At 44.2% G+C, this 19378-nt stretch overlaps 1 protein-coding gene across 1 annotated transcript; it reads left to right on the forward strand.

The window, feature by feature from the left end:
• The first annotated feature begins 9547 nt into the window (after positions 1 to 9547).
• On the forward strand, positions 9548 to 19284 carry hs3st3l (heparan sulfate (glucosamine) 3-O-sulfotransferase 3-like). The gene is made up of 3 exons (XM_003961558.2): positions 9548 to 10374; positions 17930 to 18159; positions 18776 to 19284. Exons 1-3 carry the CDS (start codon positions 9926 to 9928, stop codon positions 19162 to 19164), a joined length of 1068 nt encoding a protein of 355 aa, XP_003961607.1. The 5' UTR covers positions 9548 to 9925; the 3' UTR covers positions 19165 to 19284.
• Positions 19285 to 19378: the final 94 nt, after the last annotated feature.

The following is a 19378-nucleotide window of genomic DNA, read 5'->3' on the forward strand; positions in this document are numbered from 1 at the left end:
ATTTTCAAATGAAGTATTTTGCTGTTTCTGAAAGGCTTTTGACCTTCTAGGCCACTGTAGTTAATAGCAGGGGATGGGATTAGGATGTGACACCTTGAATTTACAGTGGTGTTGCAGTGATGTTTCTAGGTGTGTGGTGTGCTTGTGCCTCTTTGTATCGCTATGAGATGAAGGGCCCTGGAGGCTCCTTTAACCGCCAGGGTCATCGCTCTTTGGCAACTTGCTGCTGTCAAGACAAGAGTCTGCAGGGGAAAAAGAACAGGAGGGTTTAATTTGGAGTATTGGATGATATCTGGGTTGCAATGTGGACAAGGACGTGACATTTAACGGGCTTATATTGAGTATCGAATAACACCTGGAGTGCTAATATTCAGGGGATTGGTGAAATAAAACCAGGATGATTATTTGGAACACCCATGAAGGAAAATAATCCAAAACAGTGTGATTGGATGTCAGACAAGTATACAGATAACACCTTTAGGAACATTCAAGCATGGTAGAGGCAACTAATGGATTGAATCTGTAAGATTATATTTCTGAGATGCAAAAAGGAAAACGTAATCTCCAGTTGAGCCATACATTATAAATTATTATATTACTAAAAACACTCAAGACGATAGGTTAATATGCTGCCTGTTGTGAGTTGTTTAAAAACACTAATACCGTATATGAAAGATCAGTCAAATAAGTGCAATTATAGTGCCCCAAAAGGTTAATTCACTTTACATCCATTGCAAATTCTGTTTTACTGTCAAATGGAGGCCTAGAGACATGGACATCATATATTTTCCTGCAAATCCATATTAACATCTTGGGATTCATTTATCCTTGATTGTTATGACACAAACAGAACAATGAGTCATTAGGTGTGGAGGACATCAATGAACCTTAAATTAAATATATAAAAACCCATGAAACTACCATATTGGCACACATTCTTAAAATGATGCCTGTGTTTCCCGGATGTAATTCTGAAAGGTAAAACAGGAACTAAATGGGATTACTCACATATTGCTATACTTCCTCTCTTTGTCCTTTAATCCCTTCTGCAGAGTGTATCCTCGTATCAAACGCAGGATAACAGATTTATCTGGGATAACCTCAGTGTTGTCACACAGTCTCCCTCTACTCACAGGCCATGGGGAGCAATAATCCATCTCTCTCTAAAACGGGATGTTAAACAATGCTAGCAGATGTGTTTTCAAAGCCTGTGGAAATGAGGCCAGGCTTTCCAGCAGGTAATCTTAATCTCTGTTCTCCCAATCTCTCTCACTCCCACTTAGACACTTTATCTTGTGCTGAACTCTGCGCCTTAGAGCGTAACCTGTTGGGATTAAAGTGGAAAATCTTGTGAGCGTTCATGCATGTGGTTCAATTGATCCAGACCGAGCATAGTAATGTGATTTAATTAAAGAAACTGGTGTTGAAAAAAAAACAAACCCAAAACCTCGCCTTGGTGGTTTTTCCTAGAAACAGATCAATACATAATGTGAGGTGGTCATGCTTCAGATGACTGCATATGGGTCAATACCAAAAAAATGCATGAGGACTCAGAGAGATGCTTTGTGCAATTACAAGTCATCATTATTCCATTAGATGCACAGATAAACAGCTCTGTCGATGTAGCATCTGCCAGTTTGTTCCAGGCTCCCTTTCATGTGTAGAGCCCCCACCACTCCAACTGTGTTAATCTTGTAACTTAAGGCATTTAAAGGGTGTGGCACAGCTGATTAGCCCTACTCTGCCTCACTGTGGAGATGTGACCATAGCGGCATTGGCACCAGCAGCAGAGTATTAGAGTAGATTAAGGTTGGTCTAGCAAGTCCATTAACACCCCACTTCGGAATAAGTCCTTTAACATGTAAAGACATAAGCCTACATGGCATGAGAAGGTATTTTCCACTATAGGTATCACCTCCATTAACCTTTTTTTGTCTTCCCTTCTTTGTTAGTGCAGAAAGTTTTTTAAATCACACCAGTGCTCCACAGCCTTGATATAGCAACAAGGTACAAACATTAATGAAAAACACACAAAGAGACTAAATAGGATAAATTGCTTATTGTGAATTTTTACTGGCCCTATTGTTTTTGCAGGATTTCATTTTCTTCTTCTCCTTTTTTATATTCTTCCCCCTAATGAATTGGCTTTTTGAGGGCCTAAAAATGTTCAAAAACTGACAGCAAGTGGCTGTAACTAAGACATAAATAGTAAAGGTCTCAGATGTCACATTTATAATTATTGTGTCATTTTCAACACATACTGTATATGTATATACACCATTATTTGATTACAGTCAGAGCTCCACATGCTGGTAACAGGAGTCAAGTCCCGTGACCTGCCATTTGTTGGTTGATTCGCTTGAAAATTTTTTCTCTAATTATTTTTTCTCCATGTGCCCACTGTGATGACTCAGGAGTTCTTAGCCTTGCCTCCAGTCGATCAGTGCTGCTTGTATTACATTTTTCATTTTAATCATTTGACAGATGCTTTTGACCAAAGCAACTCACAGTGAGAGAAACAATGAAGCCACCATGCAGTGGAGACCTATGTGAATATAATACTATGTTACTATTGTAACCTACATAGTACTCATAGTAGAGTGCTTAAACACACACACACACACACACACACACACTCACACACACACGCACACACACACATAGAAAAAACACACACATAGAAAAAACACACACATACAAAAAACAAACACACATACAAAAAACACACGCACACATGCACACACACAGACAAAAGCCTTCCCCAAAGCAGCCTAGAAGTGCCTTTTTTCACCTGAGAAACATCCCAAAGATCAGGAAACTACTGACGCGGCATGATACTAAAAAGTTAATCCATGCATTTGTTACTTCCAGGCTGGACTATTGTAATTCTTTATTATCACGGTGTCCAAACAACTCGTTAAGAAGCCTCGAGTTGACCCAATATGCTGCAGCTAGAGTTCTGACAGGTATTGACAAAAGAGATCATATAACTTCTGTACTGGCATCTCTTCATTGGCTGCCCATTAAAGTTAGAATAATTTTTAAAATTCTTGTTCTGACCTATAAGGTCCTCAGAGGCCTAGCTCCATCCTACCTGGAGGAGTTAGTGATGCCTTAATATCCCAATTGACCGCTCCGCTCTCAATGAATGCTGGTTTACTTGTGGTCCCCAGAATCTCTAACAGTAGAATGGGGGGCTGAGCATTTAGCTACCAGGCCCTCTTGCTGTGGAACCAGCTCCCTGTCCAGGTACGGGAGGCTGACTCCATCTCTACTTTTAATATCAGACTTAAAACCTTCCTCTTTGAAAACGCTTGTTGTCACTAATTCTGTAGTTCCAGTTATTATCCTAGACAGACTAATTATCACATTTATAGGGACGTCTAATTATTAGGTTAACATCTTAGTTATGCCGCTATAGGCCAAGGCTGCCGGAGTCTAGAAACATGATCACCAAACATGATCACCTGACAGTTACCCTGCATGGCTTCCTCTCCTCTCCTCTCCTCTCCTCTCCTCTCCTCTCCTCTCCTCTCCTCTCCTCTCCTCTCCTCTCCTCTCCTCTCCTGTATCCATCTACAGGTATCGCTGCCTTCATAGCTGTATGCTGACCTGCTGCCCTCTGACCCTGCTGATCGACTTAACTCCTACACCAGCACTTTGTTATAATTAATGTATTTCCCTGGTACCCCTCCTGGGCTACCACCTTATCGTGGTGGAGGGCTTTGCGTGTCCCAATGATCCTAGGAGCTCTGTTGTTTGGGGCTTTATGCCCCTGGTAGGGCCACCCATGGCAAACAGGTCCTAGGTGAAGGATCAAACAAAGCGTAGCCCAAGACCCCCTAATGATGGAAAACAACATTGGTCCTACGTTTCCCTTGCCCGGATGCGGGTCACCGGGGCCCCCTCCTGGAGCCAGGCCTGGGGGTGGGGCACGTTGACGTGCGCCTGGTGGCCGGACCTCTGCCCATGGAGTCTGGCTGGGCACAGCCCAAAAAGGCAACATGGGACCCCCTTCCCGTGGACTCACCACCTGCAGGAGGGGCCAAGGGGGTCAGGTGCATTGTGTGTTGGGTAGCGGCCGAAGGCAGGGACCTTGGCGGTCTGATCCCCGGCTGCATAACATGGCTCTAGGGACATGGAATGTCACCTCTGACCTCGATGCACGGCAAGGGCTCTGGAACCAGTCTTCTCGAGAGGGGTTGGACTCTCTACCTCTGGAGTTGCCGATGGTGAGAGGCGACGGGCAGGGGTGGCAATTGTGGTTGCTCCCCAGCTCAATGCCTGTATATTGGAGTTATTACCCCGGTGGATGAGAGGGTAGCCTCCCTTCGCCTTCGGGTGGGGGGACGGATCCTGACTGTTGTTTGTGCCTATGGCCCAAGCGGCAATTCAGTATATCCACCCTTTTTGGAGTCCTTAGAAGGAGTGCTGGGGAGTGCTCCTTCTGGGGGCTCCCTCATCCTCCTGGGTGACTTCAATGCTCATGTTGGCAATGACAGTGTGACCTGGAGAGGTGTGATTGGGAAGAACGCCCCCCCTGATCTGAACCCTAGTGGTGTTTTGTTATTGGACTTCTGTGCTCGTCTCAGATTGTCTATAACGAACACCTTGTTCAGGCATAAAGGCGTCCACATGTGCACTTGGCACCAGGACGCCTTAGGCCGCAGATCAATGATCGACTTTGTGGTCGTGTCTTAGGATTTGCGGCTGCATGTTCTGGACACTCGGGTGAAGAGAGGGGCGGAGGTGGGGGACATTGAGTCTGAGTGGACCATGTTCCGTGCCTCCATTGTTGAGGCAGCTGACCGGTGCTGTGGCCGCAAGGTGGTTGGTGCCTGTCGTGGCGGCAATGCCCGAACCCGCTGGTGGACACCAGTCGTGAGGGATGCTGTCAGGCTGAAGAAGGAGTCCTATCGGGCCTTACTGGCCTGTGGGACTCCTGAGGCAGCAGATAGGTACCGGCAGGCCAAGCGGAGTGCAGCTACGGCGGTTGCCGAGGCAAAGACCCGGGCATGGGAACAGTTTGGTGAGGCCATGGAGAATGACTTTCGGAAGGCCTCGAAAAGGTTCTGGACCACCATCCGGCATCTGAGGAAGGGGAAGCAGTGCACTGTCAACGCTGTGTATAGTGGTGATGGTGTGCTGCTGACCTCAACTCGGGATGTTGTGGATCGGTGGAAGGAATACTTCGAGGACCTCCTCAATCCCACAAGCACGCCTTCCAATGAGGGGACCTGAGGATAGGCTTTCATATCTCTGGGGTTGAAGTTGCCGAGGTAGTCAATGAACTCCTCGGTGGCAAGGCCCCGGGGGTGGATGAGATCCGCCCAGCGTTCCTTAAGGCTCTGGATGTTGTAGGGCTGTCGTGGCTGACTCGACTATGCAACATTGCGTGGACATCAGGGGTGGTGCCCCTGGATTGGCAGACCGGGGTGGTAATCCCTCTTTTTAAGAAGGGGGACCGGAGGGTGTGTTCCAACTATAGGGGGATCACACTCCTCAGCCTCCCTGGTAAGGTCTATTCAGGGGTACTGGAGAGGAGGGTCCGCCGGATAATCGAACCTCGGATTCAGGAGGAGCAATGTGGTTTTCGTCCTGGGTGTGGAACAGTGAACCAGCTCTACACCCTCAGCAGGATCTTCAAGGGTGCATGGGAGTTTGCCCAACCAGTTGACATGTGTTTTGTGGACTTGGAGAAGGCATTTGACCGTGTCCCTTGGGGGGTCCTGTGGGGGGTTCTCCGAGAGTATGGGGTGTCGGGCCCGCTGATACGGGCTGTCCGCTCCCTGTGCAATCGGTGTCAGAGTTTGGTCCGCATTACTGGCAGTAAGTCGAACTCGTTTCCAGTGAGGGTTGGTCTCTGCCAGGGCTGCCCTTTGTCACCGATTCTGTTCATAATTTTTATGGACAGAATTTTTAGGTGCAGTCATGGTGTTGAGGGGGTCCAGTTTGGTGACCTCAGGATTGGGTCTCTGCTTTTTGCAGATGATGTGGTCCTGTTGGCGTCATCAACCTGTGACCTCCAACGATCACTGGATCGGTTCACCGCCGCATGTGAAGCGGCTGGGATGAAAATCAGCACCTCCAAACCCGAGGCCATGGTTCTCAACTGGAAAAAGGTGGAGTGCCTTCTCCGGGTCAAGGAGGAGATCCTGCCCCAAGTGGAGGAGTTCAAGTACCTCGGGGTCTTGTTCACGAGTGAGGGAAGAATGGAGCGGGAGATCGACAGGCGGATCGGTGCGGCATCCGCAGTAATGCGGACTCTGCACCGGTCCGTAGTGGTGAAGAGAGAGCTGAGCCGAAAGCTCTCGATTTACCGGTCGATCTTCGTTCCTACCCTCGCCTATGGTCATGAGCTATGGGTCATGACCGAAAGAACAAGATCACGGGTACAAGCGGCTGAAATGAGCTTCCTCCGTAGGGTGGCTGGGCTCTCCCTTAGAGATAGGGTGAGAAGCTCTGCCATCCGGGAGGAGCTCGGAGTAAAGCCGCTGCTCCTCTGCGTTGAGAGGAGTCAGATAAGGTGGCTTGGGCACCTAGTAAAGATGCCCCCTGGGCCCCTGGTGAGGTGTTCAGGGCATGTCCCTCCAGTAGGAGACCCCTGGGAAGACCCAGGACACGTTGGAGAGGCTATTTCTCTTGACTGGCCTGAGAACGCCTGGGGATCCCCCCGGATGAGCTGGAAGAAGTAGCTGGGGAGAGGGAAGTCTGGGCTTCTCTTCTTAGGCTGCTGCCCCCGCAACCAGACCCCGGATAAGCGGTAGAGGATGGATGGATGGTATTTCCCTGATTTCTGCCTATTCTCTCCTCTACCTGTCCTCCCCCTTCTCCTCTCTCTCTACCTCTCTCTAGCCAGCCATCAGCAGGAGGGTCCCCCTACATGAGCCCGGTCCTGCTCAAGGTTTCTTCCTATTAAAAGGGAGTTTTTCCTTGCCACAGTTGCTTGCTGGGGGTCAGGCCCTAGGATTCTGTAAAGTGCATAAAGACAATTTTGATTGTAACAGACACTATGTAAATAAAGATTAAATAAAGATTGAGTGATTGATTGATTGATTGATTGAAACAAGCACTGTGCTAATTAAAAGAAAAAAACAAAACATACCTGAGAAGAGAGACTTGAGTGCTCTCTCTCTCTCTCTCTCACACACACACACACACACACACACACACACACACACACACACACACACACACATGCACACACACAGACAAAAGCCTTCCCCAAAGCAGCCTAAGAAGAGCTTATCCCTTCTTGGAGCTTTCTGATCTGATCTGGCACCTCTCATCCTTGTTCACCCATTGGGGCACGCACACGCACACACACACACACACACACACACACACACACACGCACACACACACACACACACACACAGTAAAACAGAAATTTGGCTACGTGCTTTAAATTAGTTTTGCAGATGCAGTCTTCCTAAATTACAATTTTGAGGATATAATTTCTGCAGTTGATGCGTGCTGTTGTGTCGAGCCCGGCTGTCATACATCTGATACTGACAGCACTATTTTGCATCCTTTGATACCGTCCTCATGTTTCATAATGACATGATGTCACCAGTTACAATTTTGATGACTGATGACAACTTCATAATGATGTTATTTTTCATGCTCTAACCATAATCTGTAGTTAAGACTACCAAAACCCACAAAACTCATTTAACTATGATCTGTGGTGCGGAGAGAAGTGAGCAGGAGGTCTGTATGTTTGAAATGCATGCTGGGAACTGTGGTCATTGAGGTTGATTAATTTGTGTCTGAGCTTGGCTGGATGGTGTTAAGGCTCTCCACTGGATGAATCATGGTTGTAATTTAGCCTGATTACACACACCACTACTTTAAGTCTAATTAGACTGTCACTCAGGTGAGAGAAGAAGACAAATACTCAACTCTGATTCTGGGTTAAAGCAAACTTGCTGCTGAAATACAAGCTCAGACTTGCTGAAAATATTTGTTTTATTTTCAGTTTAGAAGTATTCACACTTCTCTAAGTGCTTAATTTCATGCACAAGATTAATCAGACTGCTTTGGACCCATGTCAACTAATGAATCACCATCAGGCCTCTGGCCCTGACCCTGAGGGTCAGGCTTTTATGGGCGACCACTTCATCACAAAACAATCTGCTGAAGGACTGCGAACAAAAGACACGCAGCCTCCACTAGTGACCTTGCCTCATGATCCGTGGAGGGAGGTTGAAGCGTAAAATAAACAAGAAACAATAAGAAAATTAATGATTTACAGGCAGAACCTTTATTATCTTATAATTAATTCTTCACTATGGTGGAAGGAGGTTATTGCCTTCAGTAGCAAATTTGATGTAATGAGGGAAAGAATGGTTTTTAGTCCAGCTTAAGCAGAGCACACTTTAGCCAATTCTTCTTCTTATTTTTATTATTAAATGTAGGTTATTGTTGATACTGTCACCCAAACATGGCAGCAATTCTGTCCTTTCAAACAAAAGCCCTTGTTTGCAATAGAATCAAAAGAAATAGTATCTCTTCAAAGAGAATTTTTTGTATGTCACTACAAACAAGCACAAGTTACTGCACACACAATCCAGCATGAATATTTTGTAGTAAAGATGCTTTGTTTGGGCAAATTTAATAAATAATTTCGTTTCTAGTTTGAGATGCAGAATGTTTGATTACTGAGCAAAGCACAAAGTTTAAGCCTGCTGTCAAAAATGGATGGCAGATCTGCTTTGTTGCAGTAGTGTTACAGCATGGGTCACATCTGCTGCGGGATAATGACAGGGTAAGCCAAATGGAACATGAAGTATGTGTATTTATGTGTGAGTGGTTGGAAGGGGGATCTAATGAGTCTCCTATGGGCTATTAGCTCTACCTTAGTCCTGCACCGAGCAATAACAAAACACCAACATTTTGAAGCTCCCTAACAGGATGCCGCTGACTGTAAATGCAGGTGATAAAGTGTCCAGTTAAGGGAGGAAAAACGTATTTTCACGATCAGCAATAAGAGACATGACTTGACACCAACTGTTCTTTGAGGCTGGAATCAGTGGACTCACGAAAGCCTCTGCTGCTTAATTCTGTCTGACAAATAAGCCAATCATGTGATCAGTGTCAGAGCGTCAGCCGGGATAAACCCTCGTCCAAATGGCCCCGTAACCCTCGAGAGTAGTTGAACCCATTGATGAAAACTCTTTTGAGGACACAAATATTTTTTTTATCTATCCACATTTCCAAATTGAACATTGAATTCAAGGTTCAGTGGTCACAAGGGCATAGGACATAGGCTCTGGTAAGCCTTATGCATGCGTGTATGAATATAGGATGCATGATGAGTTGTGTAATAACAATGTTATTCATGGGTTATATGTATGTATGTATGTATGTATGTATGTATGTATGTATGTGTGTGTGTGTGTGTGTGTGTGTGTGTGTGTGTGTGTGTACACACACACACACACACTTCTTCTATTCAGTCTTCTTTTGCAAATTTAGACAATTAAAACTTTATTAGATGGAGCAAACTGCATTTTTACTTTGAGGAAGGGGAGAGAGAGGGGGAGAGAGAGGGAGAGAGAGAGAGAGAGAGAGAGAGAGAGAGAGAGAGAGAGAGAGAGAGAATAATCCCAGGCACACACAGAGAGGTCCTAGCATCCTGCAACACTCTGACTCAGATAGTGTTGTCAGCGTGACAGAAAAAGTAGTCGCACGTTCTCGATCGTACAGATAAACATAAAAATCGGCCTCCTAATTGCATATTACTGTAAGGAAACTTTCAATCTGGCTTGTTCGGTGCGCTTCTGACGCGCACCATGACGGTGTCGGAGGACGGTAGCGGTTCCAACTGGCCAGGAGTTGTTGACGGTGTCTCGGCGACATACGGCGGGATGTGAACAGACCCTTTAGATATGGCACCGCATCTCTCCCGGATCACTGAGGGATGGCAGCTTTTCACCACCGCTTCCACCATCATCCAAGCGCCGAGCTGCGTCGGCTCTTCCACCGGGTCACCATCGCGTCTTCTATGAGCATCCTCTGCTTCTCTTTGGTTTACCTCCTCACTGGATTCTACGAGTCTCAGCTGACAGAAAGCTCTGGCATCAGGCAGGCTGAATTCCTCTTGTCGGGATCGGCGAGGCTAAACGAGAGGAACTTTGCCAAAGAGGTCACCACCAGCACGTACAGTGGACACACCGGCCTAGAGGTGAACATCTCTGGTAAAGAACTTATTGCAACGCGGAGGTTACCCCAGGCTCTAATCATAGGGGTTAAAAAGGGAGGTACTAGGGCGCTCCTGGAGTTTCTGCGGCTCCACCCGGACATTCGCGCCTTGGGTTCCGAGCCACACTTCTTCGACCGACATTACGCACGGGGACTGGACTGGTACAGGTATGCGCACGTTCCTAAAAGTCTGCAAAGTAACCTGATCCAAACCCTAGGGTCCATTTAAGCAGTGGAAATGTTGAATAATCATTGTAATTTCGATTATTCTCGAAATATTTATAATCGGCCGATTTCCCCCCACTTTCAGGCATTTGGCACGTTTGAAAAATGTAACATAAACCATTCAAAACCATTCAAAACTCCATTCATGAACTTCCTTTTGGACATTATTTTTAATTTTTTTCCCCCATCTTATTCCCTTTTTAATGATAACAAACAATCTATTTTACTACTTGTGTTACTACCATGTGTTAAACTCTCACAAATTGTTTTTTTTGTTTTATATTTTGGAAAGTTTAGATATATTTAGTTTTATTATTTATTTAGTTTTTGTATATCTTGGAGGATAAAAGTATCCACGGCTATTTTACAGAGCTTAAGTGACAGTCATAGAGATGCTGCCATCTGCCTACACCAATCTGTCTGTTCATGTGTCTGCGTGTGCCTGCAGTGTGTGATTTATGCGTGTGTATACAGTAGGGTAAGTCAGAGAGAAAGATAGATGATGAGTTGTCACAGCGCAGCAGAGTAATCATCTCTGGAGCTTTAGCCAGATGTTACTGTTGTCATGTGGCTTTGTTCTCAGCCTGTCCCATGAAAACTTTGGGATACTCTGAAAGCACACACAAGAGGGGACTGACTGGGGGGTGGGGGGGTGGGGTGGGTGAAGCTTTCATGCCGGTCACACTACCTGGTGGATGAGGTTTTCAGCAAAGGGAATCCAGCATTTATCTTGCACCTGTGGGCCTTTGAATCTCTGCAAATATGACAGTTTTGAAATACATCCAAATCTGGTCTATGTGCTGGTGTTAACCAGCTTACCATATATTACAGGAGCTCAGTAGTGACTTTGGCTCAGCTCAAACCTCTTTGGCATGTCAGCAGCAGTTTAACGAGAGATGGAATGAAATAACAAGTACGTACGCAGGCATCCACAGCATCCACACCTGCAGGAGCAAAGCCCCATCCTGAGCAACATCTGCTGCACAGTTCCTGCACAGCAAAGAGATTATATCACACCGTGTTTGTGGAGTAAAAAAAAAACTTATATAATGAATATATCACCAGAGTTCCCAAAATGTGACCTGCTACCGCTTATAACCACATTAATCCGGCTGTCATATTTGATAACAATCCAACAAGAAGGTTTTTGCAGTTATTACCACTGTAGCTCAAAATATGATTTAAGCATTTTAATATTGTGCTGGTGTAAATGTTCATGTTCATTTTGAATGCAAAAATTGTGCCTTTATTGCACCAAATTTATTTATGAATTATTTTAGCTATTTTTACACTCTGCATCTCAGTACAGAAGTTCCATGAAAATAAATACTTTCAGTAAAATTGGTACGTATTTCAGACTTTTATTTAAATATAAATTAATTAAGTGACTTAAGCCAAAAACTTTCAGCTATCAGCTTCTTTCATAAGTTTTATGCGACAGGTCTGAAAGCTAAAAAGACATCCCAATTGAACCCTCACCAAAACCCAATTCTTACCCCAGCCTTAAAATCATGTTTTAACATTCAAAAATATTTTTACATTTGTAAGGACCAGCAAAAATGCCCTCACTTGCACATTGTGTCCTCACAAGAACCCACTTGCACACCCCCTGTATGTAAATGTAGAGGAAGTGTGTGAATGGACTACAGAACATGTTTTCACTATAAGTCATGATGTTCAGTATACATTTGTTTGTGTGTTGATGTGACTGTGACACTAGATTGTCAGGTCTTTCCCTCGGGCCAGATGGGGCTCGAGCCACTTGACATCCCTGTCAGTCATGTCAATTGACCCCTGACTTCAGATCACAAATAGGGTGGGAGTTAATGATGTGTTCACTACACTTTATAACACATAGTACAGACAGTCAGCCTCAGCACAGCCGTAAAGGCCCATCTTGTTCTGGTTTAACCTAAACCTAAGCATATCAAGTTATTACCGTAAGTAAAAAACACGATGATGATGATGATGATGATGATGATGATGATTATTGTTTAAATATTGTAATAATAAAAACAACAACAATAATAACAATAACCATAATCATATTCACATTCATATTAAATAAAACACAAAAAACATGGGTTTAAACAAATCACAACATTCACACAGTACACCCCTGAAGAGAGTTTTGGAATTTCATTTCTGCATTATTGTGAAATATTACATAAACACAACCTCATGAAGCTTATTGTACGAAGCTATCTATTCTGTTTTAATGGCTCCTTCCTGAAATTTGATTTGATGTTGTTTGACCTCTACAAATGGGCTGGAAATGAGCAGCACTAATGTAAGCTTATTCAAGACAGATTGAACTCCAAATAAAATCCTATTCCACCGTTGCTGCGGGTAAAATTGAAATCACAATCCATGACATTAAGCCATTTTCTCTCTCCAATCATCAAATGCTTTTATATCCTCATATTAGTTTATACAAAGTTTACTGGTGATACAGGGAAGAGTAGCCACCAAATTGCTGTTTTCTGAGTCTCTGTGGCCAGTCCAGAATCTTTAGCATGACCTGCAGCAAATCAGACTGTAACTTTACTGAATTTCGATGCATCAGCCAGCAGAATGACATTTCAGCCTCCAGAGTTCAATAATTTTATTCTTTTCTCTTTGTATCTCCTGTCCATTAATGGAAATTTGGTTCCTGTCATGGGGACAGCTTTGCGTGTAACAATACCTGCATATGAGGGAAACTGGATAAATCCTTTCCAGTTTTTCTTCATGACTATGTATCCCCAGTACATGTGGCGCTGATTCTCCCCCTTTCCATAACTGTCCAGCATCAAACACTTCCAAGAAAAGAAAAATTACAAAAAAAATAAACTTCAGAAGAATTGCTGTAAAGATGAGAGGAAATTAGTTTATGTCATTTGATCCTTAATGAAGTTGCGAATTCGACTAAGAACTTATGTTCCATTTATTGCTATCATGTTTTTAAAGAGGAGTTAGCCATAATTTCATTTATTTCTTTTTCATTTTTTTTCCCACAACACTTTTGACTGGTGCTATTTCACTGATCTGGGGCTTGCTGCCTCTGAATGTTTTATGATGTCTGAGTCTTGTGTCTTTTTGAAGATTTATTTTTGCTTCTTGCGCTCATTTTCCACTTATTGTGCTATTAGAATTCTTCAGAGTTAAGACCTAAATATGAAGAAAAAAATCTGATTACGCAATCCATAAAGGCAAAAATTAAATGCAGGGTCACTGAATTAACAGTGCAGTTGCACACACTGCTTTTTTTCATGAACCTTATAAACATTATCAATCTTTCGCTGAGCAGCTCATTGAATAACATTGCAGTTAGCTTCAGTAGTAACAGAGATCAGTGATACACTAATGGTGTTTGGAGGAGAGATTGGGGGGAAAAAAACACAGCGATGAAGCCAGGAGATGGACTGGAAATTTCCTCCTGACTGTGTTGTCGAGCGATCGATAGCTTTATCTCGTAGCTCTGACCTTGGTTTGACTCCAGCATTAGCGCGGTTAGCGTTGGTCAGCTTGGCTTCTTTTACAATTAGCAGGAAGCTTTATCCCACACAGGCATAATCTCCCTCCGGCCAAACCCAGGGCCCACAGGGGTCACGTTACACAGTCCCTCTATGCAGCTCTGAGTGCATTAAAATTGCTCGGCTGGAAATTCACATCCCTCTCGTGATGGTTTCCTGCTGAAAGATGACATGACAGGAAGAGGGTAAAAAAAGGGGGAATATAAAATAAAGATAAGTGAGTGCTGGGGTGAGCTTGAGGTTAAAGGGTGAAGTCAGTGTGACCACAATCTCGCACATCTTCTCTGACCTACGGTTCAACCTGGGGTGGGAATGGGGGGACGGTGGCTGTCATCAGAGCTGGGTCTAGTCTGTCTGTAAGGCTATTCTGTTTAGCACAGACTGAGGAGATAAGTTGTACTATATTTTCGAGTTATTGTCAGATTTATCAATAAATTATTGATGCTGAGTAACTGGAAAGGCCTAAGCTGATCGATATTTGCTGCTTGTCAGCACTTCTAAGAAACTGCAACGCTCACCTTTCTATTTAACTGAAATGAAGTTGGTTTTCAGTTCAGTTGCACGTTTTTTCAGAATAATCAAATATCTTTGTAAAAAGATGGGTTCTGAAGAACATGAATAAACTAATATTGTTCCAACTACTGAGAGTCAGCTGTTCTGATTCATTAGCAGTTCCTAATGAACTCATTACGGGAGGCTTCTAAAGTCATACCCATACATTGACGGCTTTGTGCTGCCATGACACAGCACATGGTGTTACTTGTGTTTTTGCGTTGGTACAAAGGAATATAATTGCCATGCAAATCGAGGCGGATCGGCTGCCAAATCCATGTGATGTTCACTGCGATTCAGCGGTTGGGAATTTGTGACATGGGCAGATTTTTAGTGAAATCGGATTTTGTTGAGCTTTGGGCTTGTACGCTTTATTCTCACATCAAAGTCATTAAATGTTGTGTTTTTGTGGGGCTACATAACGATCTGTGTCGTGCTCTGTGGGTGCAGGTGTGTTTTGTCCAGCCCTGTACTGTACTGGAGGTGATCACCATAAGGCCCAGACTGGTGGGGTGATTTGGTCCTCATTAAAGTTTTCCCCCAGGGATTACAATGTGGAGGTAGGGAGGAATCTGGGGCCCCTCTATGATGGATGTCTCTGGGAAATGGACAGGGCACAACCACAATGGACAGAGCCCTTAATGCTCCCTCTATTGAGGAAATGGATGAGTGGCCCCTAATAATACACAGAAAAACACACTCATGCATTCATACAGACAAATACATGCCCAAATCATATAAGTACCCAAGCATGCATAATTGAGAGTTAATTCTGAGCTTTTGATTGGCTATGTTTTCACATTGGATGAAACCTTAAAGACAAACGAACCAGGTTTTTGACCCCCCCCCCCACACACACACACATCTTTTTATTTGACACCCCCCAAATCCTACCTACTGCATATTTCTATATAATTAACATATAACATGCACATCAGACAACACAGCGTGGTGCTGATGGGGCTCCAGAGGCTCCCCAAACTCCAGCTGCCAGTGTCAGGCCCAGCTGAGGCCCAGTGCCGGAGTACACACCTTCTTTCTTCATGCACTTAATACACATGCTCCCCATCACTTTCTGATGATCACCACCCAAACACACCTTTGCTTGTTTGCCCAAAGCCCCCGCAGGATCAATAGCCAGTGGCCTTGGCCCACTGTTTGTAATTCACTGCCCCTGGGAAGCAGATCACAAAAGAGGTTCCTTTAAGGCAAAAAGAGGCTTATATTAAGCTGCTGAATGATCCCCATGTTTATCATGCCGGATGTTTGATCTGGCTCTCGGTGAGATAAATAAGCACTGTACGGACGTTGGTAAGACAGTGTTTTAAAAGTGCAGATTCATTGAGCTACCTTTTTTGTTGCTACTTTAAACCTCCAGTCCATCACTTCACTCAATCAATCTAATTTCTATGATAAGAGCTGATAAGACATTGGTTTTATCTCATGATTGATGATATGAATCCTAGAAACGAAGTATTTCACTATTAAGCAAATCTCTTGACAAGTGATGTAAAGAAATTAATAAATGTTTTAGACATTATAGATACTTGATAGATGAAAAATTGTATTGCATTATTAGTGTCTTCCTGTAAATAAAAATATACGTGCACATATTTTCATTTGTGCTGAAACTAATTGCAATGTGTGCAATTTATACATTCACTTTCAGTAATTTCAGCATTTAAGTTATAGTCAGTATGTTCTCATATTGAGTTGGGTGATTCAGAAATGGTTGTAACTTGATGGCATTTTTTTGGTAGAAAGGTTATAGGTCCATTTCAGTGAGACGACATCACTGTTACTCAGAATAAATCAATATTTGATCTAAGGCTGAAAGGAAGTTTCTTTGCTTATCACGGAGGTGTCCTGTTGTCCATTTTTAACATTTTGGCAGATGGAAGCACTCACCTCTGGTTGAGCTATTGATGGTATTTCAGGAATGTCTTTGTATCTACACACTGGTATGAAAGCAGTGCATGAGAAAAACATGCATACGAGAATCATATGTGATCCCAAACCTGCTTGTCAGTGATGCCCCTGTAGGTCATATAGCAGGAACATGTCTATAATAGATCCTAGCGTCTGATGGTGTTCTCACAGATCTCTAATTAGGTCTTTGCAGTGAGGTAATGGTACTGGACCATCCATAGATGCACTGTTAATGGCACCCACCCCTTTCATTTCAAAACACTCTAGCAAAAGCTTGAAGACACTCTCTCTCTCTCTCTCTCTCTCTCACATACGAACACAAACACACACACACACATACACACACACACCCCTCTGAGAGTATGTGCGTGTGTCATGCGCGTGCGTGTGTTCCAGACTGTGTGGCACCTCCTGCTCAGGGTATTGGAGTTAAAAGGGAAGTCTTTATGCAAAAGTGTTGGTAAGTTCTGCCTCACACTGATCAGATCAAATGAAATCAGCACATGTGTGCTCTGTGTGTGTGTGTGTGTGTGTGTGTGTGCGTGCGTGTGTGTGTGCGTGCATCGGATTTATGAAAGTGAGGCCGGCTTAGGGGGTGGGGGTTGGGAGGTATATTGACAGGGGCTTGTGTTACAAGCTCATCTGAGACCTGAGCCAATACTGATCAGAGAATCCTTTCCTCATCGCTGTCAGAGTGTCTCTTCTCTGTTGTCCTGCTTTTAAAGAGTCGTTACTGCTTGGGAACATTGTTATTGACACTTTAATAGGGGATGACATGGAAAAGAAAAATGCATGACACAGCAAATCAAGCTGAAGACTTGAAGACTGAAGGCTGATTCAGAGCTGCTTTTGCGCATGCCTTCGAGCAGACTGTCAGGTGTGAGGCAGGTGTTGCGGCAGATGTCCCAGAGTTCCCCCAGCCGGTCCTGTGGGGCCCTCTGGAGACATTTATGTCTAAACGAGTCCCATCTGTGGAGTCTCTGCTGTGGAGGTGCAGAGGTGAGCAGAACTGGAGCAACCAGAATGGTTATAAGGCTGCTGCCCTGTGTGTCTGCATCACAGGAGATCTGCACACGGTGTTTGTCAGAGTGACTAATGAGATGCAGAGAGAGAACAATCATGCTTTATATTTCATTTTATAATGTTTAAAAACAGTTTTCAAACCACCTTTACTTCAGAAAACATGCTGATACATGCTGATCTTTTTAACCTGTTTATGTTTGAATTATGAAAACATTGCAAGACAGTGGTTCACAGCTGAATTGACTTGTGTTTACCTGGAAATGGATATTCTGTGGACTAAAGGAGAGTCTTCAAGACAAAAGCAAAAGATATTTATAGGGTTTGTGAAACTAATTAAGTGAGTACATTTTAGGGAGTCCAGGTAGAACCAAGACACTGCCTTCTCATTGCCTTTTCTTAATTCTTATCTAAAAAATTCAAACATTTGCAAAACAAATTATGATGTCAGTTGGCATAAAATCGCTTTTCCTGTACTGCAGGGGTTTGATGCCCAAAGCGCTGGATGGCCAGATTGTGATGGAGAAGACACCTCGCTACTTTGTTACCGTGGAAACGCCGGCACGAGTCCACGCCATGTCTCAAGATGTGAAGCTAATTGTGGTCGTCCGTGATCCCGTCACCAGGGCCATATCGGACTACACACAGATCATCTCAAAGACCCCCGACATCCCTCCTTTTGAGAGCCTGGCCTTCAAGAATCAGAGCACAGGTACTGAGGCTGCTGCTGTGCGTTGCTTGTACAGACGGATGAAGTGACAGTGTCCCGAGGCTGAAGCCAGACCACGACCTCTGAAGGAGGGCTGCAGAATGATATACTCATATCCCCCAAAATGGTTTCTACCATGGCGTAGTTGTGGTTTCATAAAAAAACTGTGTAAAATATATGTGTAACTGGCTTTTCTTCCTTTTCTCTTCTTATGTTATTGTGTATCCTCTGTTTTTCAAAAGTCACTTTCGTTCCTATTAGTGGTGTGAACATAACCACAATGAAAGTCCCGGGGGAATTTAGTTGCCAAAGGAGCCCTGGGGGGGTTGCTTCCATCTTCTCCACCCAACCCATTGCAAAACCATGTAACGACAGCTGAGCTCTCCTACATACCGGTTCCTGGGTGGTTGACGTCACCAATGCAAGAATGATCTCAGAATCATCATCAGCAGAACGTCCATTTTGCTGCCAAACAGTTTGACACCAAATAACTCAGAAATAATGAGAAACTTTGTGGGGACTGTTAAGATAGGGAAGAAGAATTTTCAAGGTTTTGTTTAGACTACATGGTTGATGAGATAAAGATTTATCCTGTTGAAACCTCTGTTCTTGTCTCTAGGTCAGATCGACGCCATGTGGAGCCCACTGTGGATCGGTCTGTATGCCCAGCACCTGGAGCGCTGGCTGGCCTGGTTCCCCAAGACTCAGATCCATCTGGTCAGCGGTGAGAAGCTCATCTCTGATCCATCAGGAGAGCTGGGCAAAGTCCAGGACTTTCTGGGTCTCCAGAGGATCATCACGGACAAGCATTTCTACTTTAACAAGACGAAAGGCTTCCCCTGCCTGAAGAAGCCCGAGGGCAGCAGCAAACCTCACTGCCTGGGGAAGACAAAAGGGAGGACACATGCTTTCATTGACCCCGAGGTGATGCGGCGGCTCAGGGACTTCTATAGACCACATAACAGACGCTTCTATCAGATGGCGGGCCAGGACTTTGGCTGGCAGTGACCCATTGTGTGGGGCTTGTTAGCAATGACGTGTAGGAGCCATTTGTTGAATGAAATGTGAAAACTGGTGCAACATTTTCTTGTCAAAGATGTTCTATTAAAGTTTCTTCAGTAAGTTTCACTGAGGTATCTCCTTCTATTTTCTACAGGCCATTTTGTCCTCCTCCACATGTTTCAATAAACAAGTGCTTTGAGGTTTCACAGACCTTCTGTTG

The sequence above is a fragment of the Takifugu rubripes genome, chromosome 1, assembly GCF_901000725.2.
Source record: "Takifugu rubripes chromosome 1, fTakRub1.2, whole genome shotgun sequence".
Lineage (NCBI taxonomy): Eukaryota > Metazoa > Chordata > Actinopteri > Tetraodontiformes > Tetraodontidae > Takifugu > Takifugu rubripes.

Excerpts from the sequence above, each read along its gene's own strand:
- hs3st3l (XM_003961558.2), top strand. The coding sequence starts at position 9,926 with ATGGCAGCTTTTCACCACCGCTTCCACCATCATCCAAGCGCCGAGCTG. Across the intron at positions 10,375-17,929 it reads CGGGGACTGGACTGGTACAG|GGGTTTGATGCCCAAAGCGC; the intron begins GTATGCGCACGT and ends CCTGTACTGCAG. Across the intron at positions 18,160-18,775 it reads CTTCAAGAATCAGAGCACAG|GTCAGATCGACGCCATGTGG; the intron begins GTACTGAGGCTG and ends TCTTGTCTCTAG.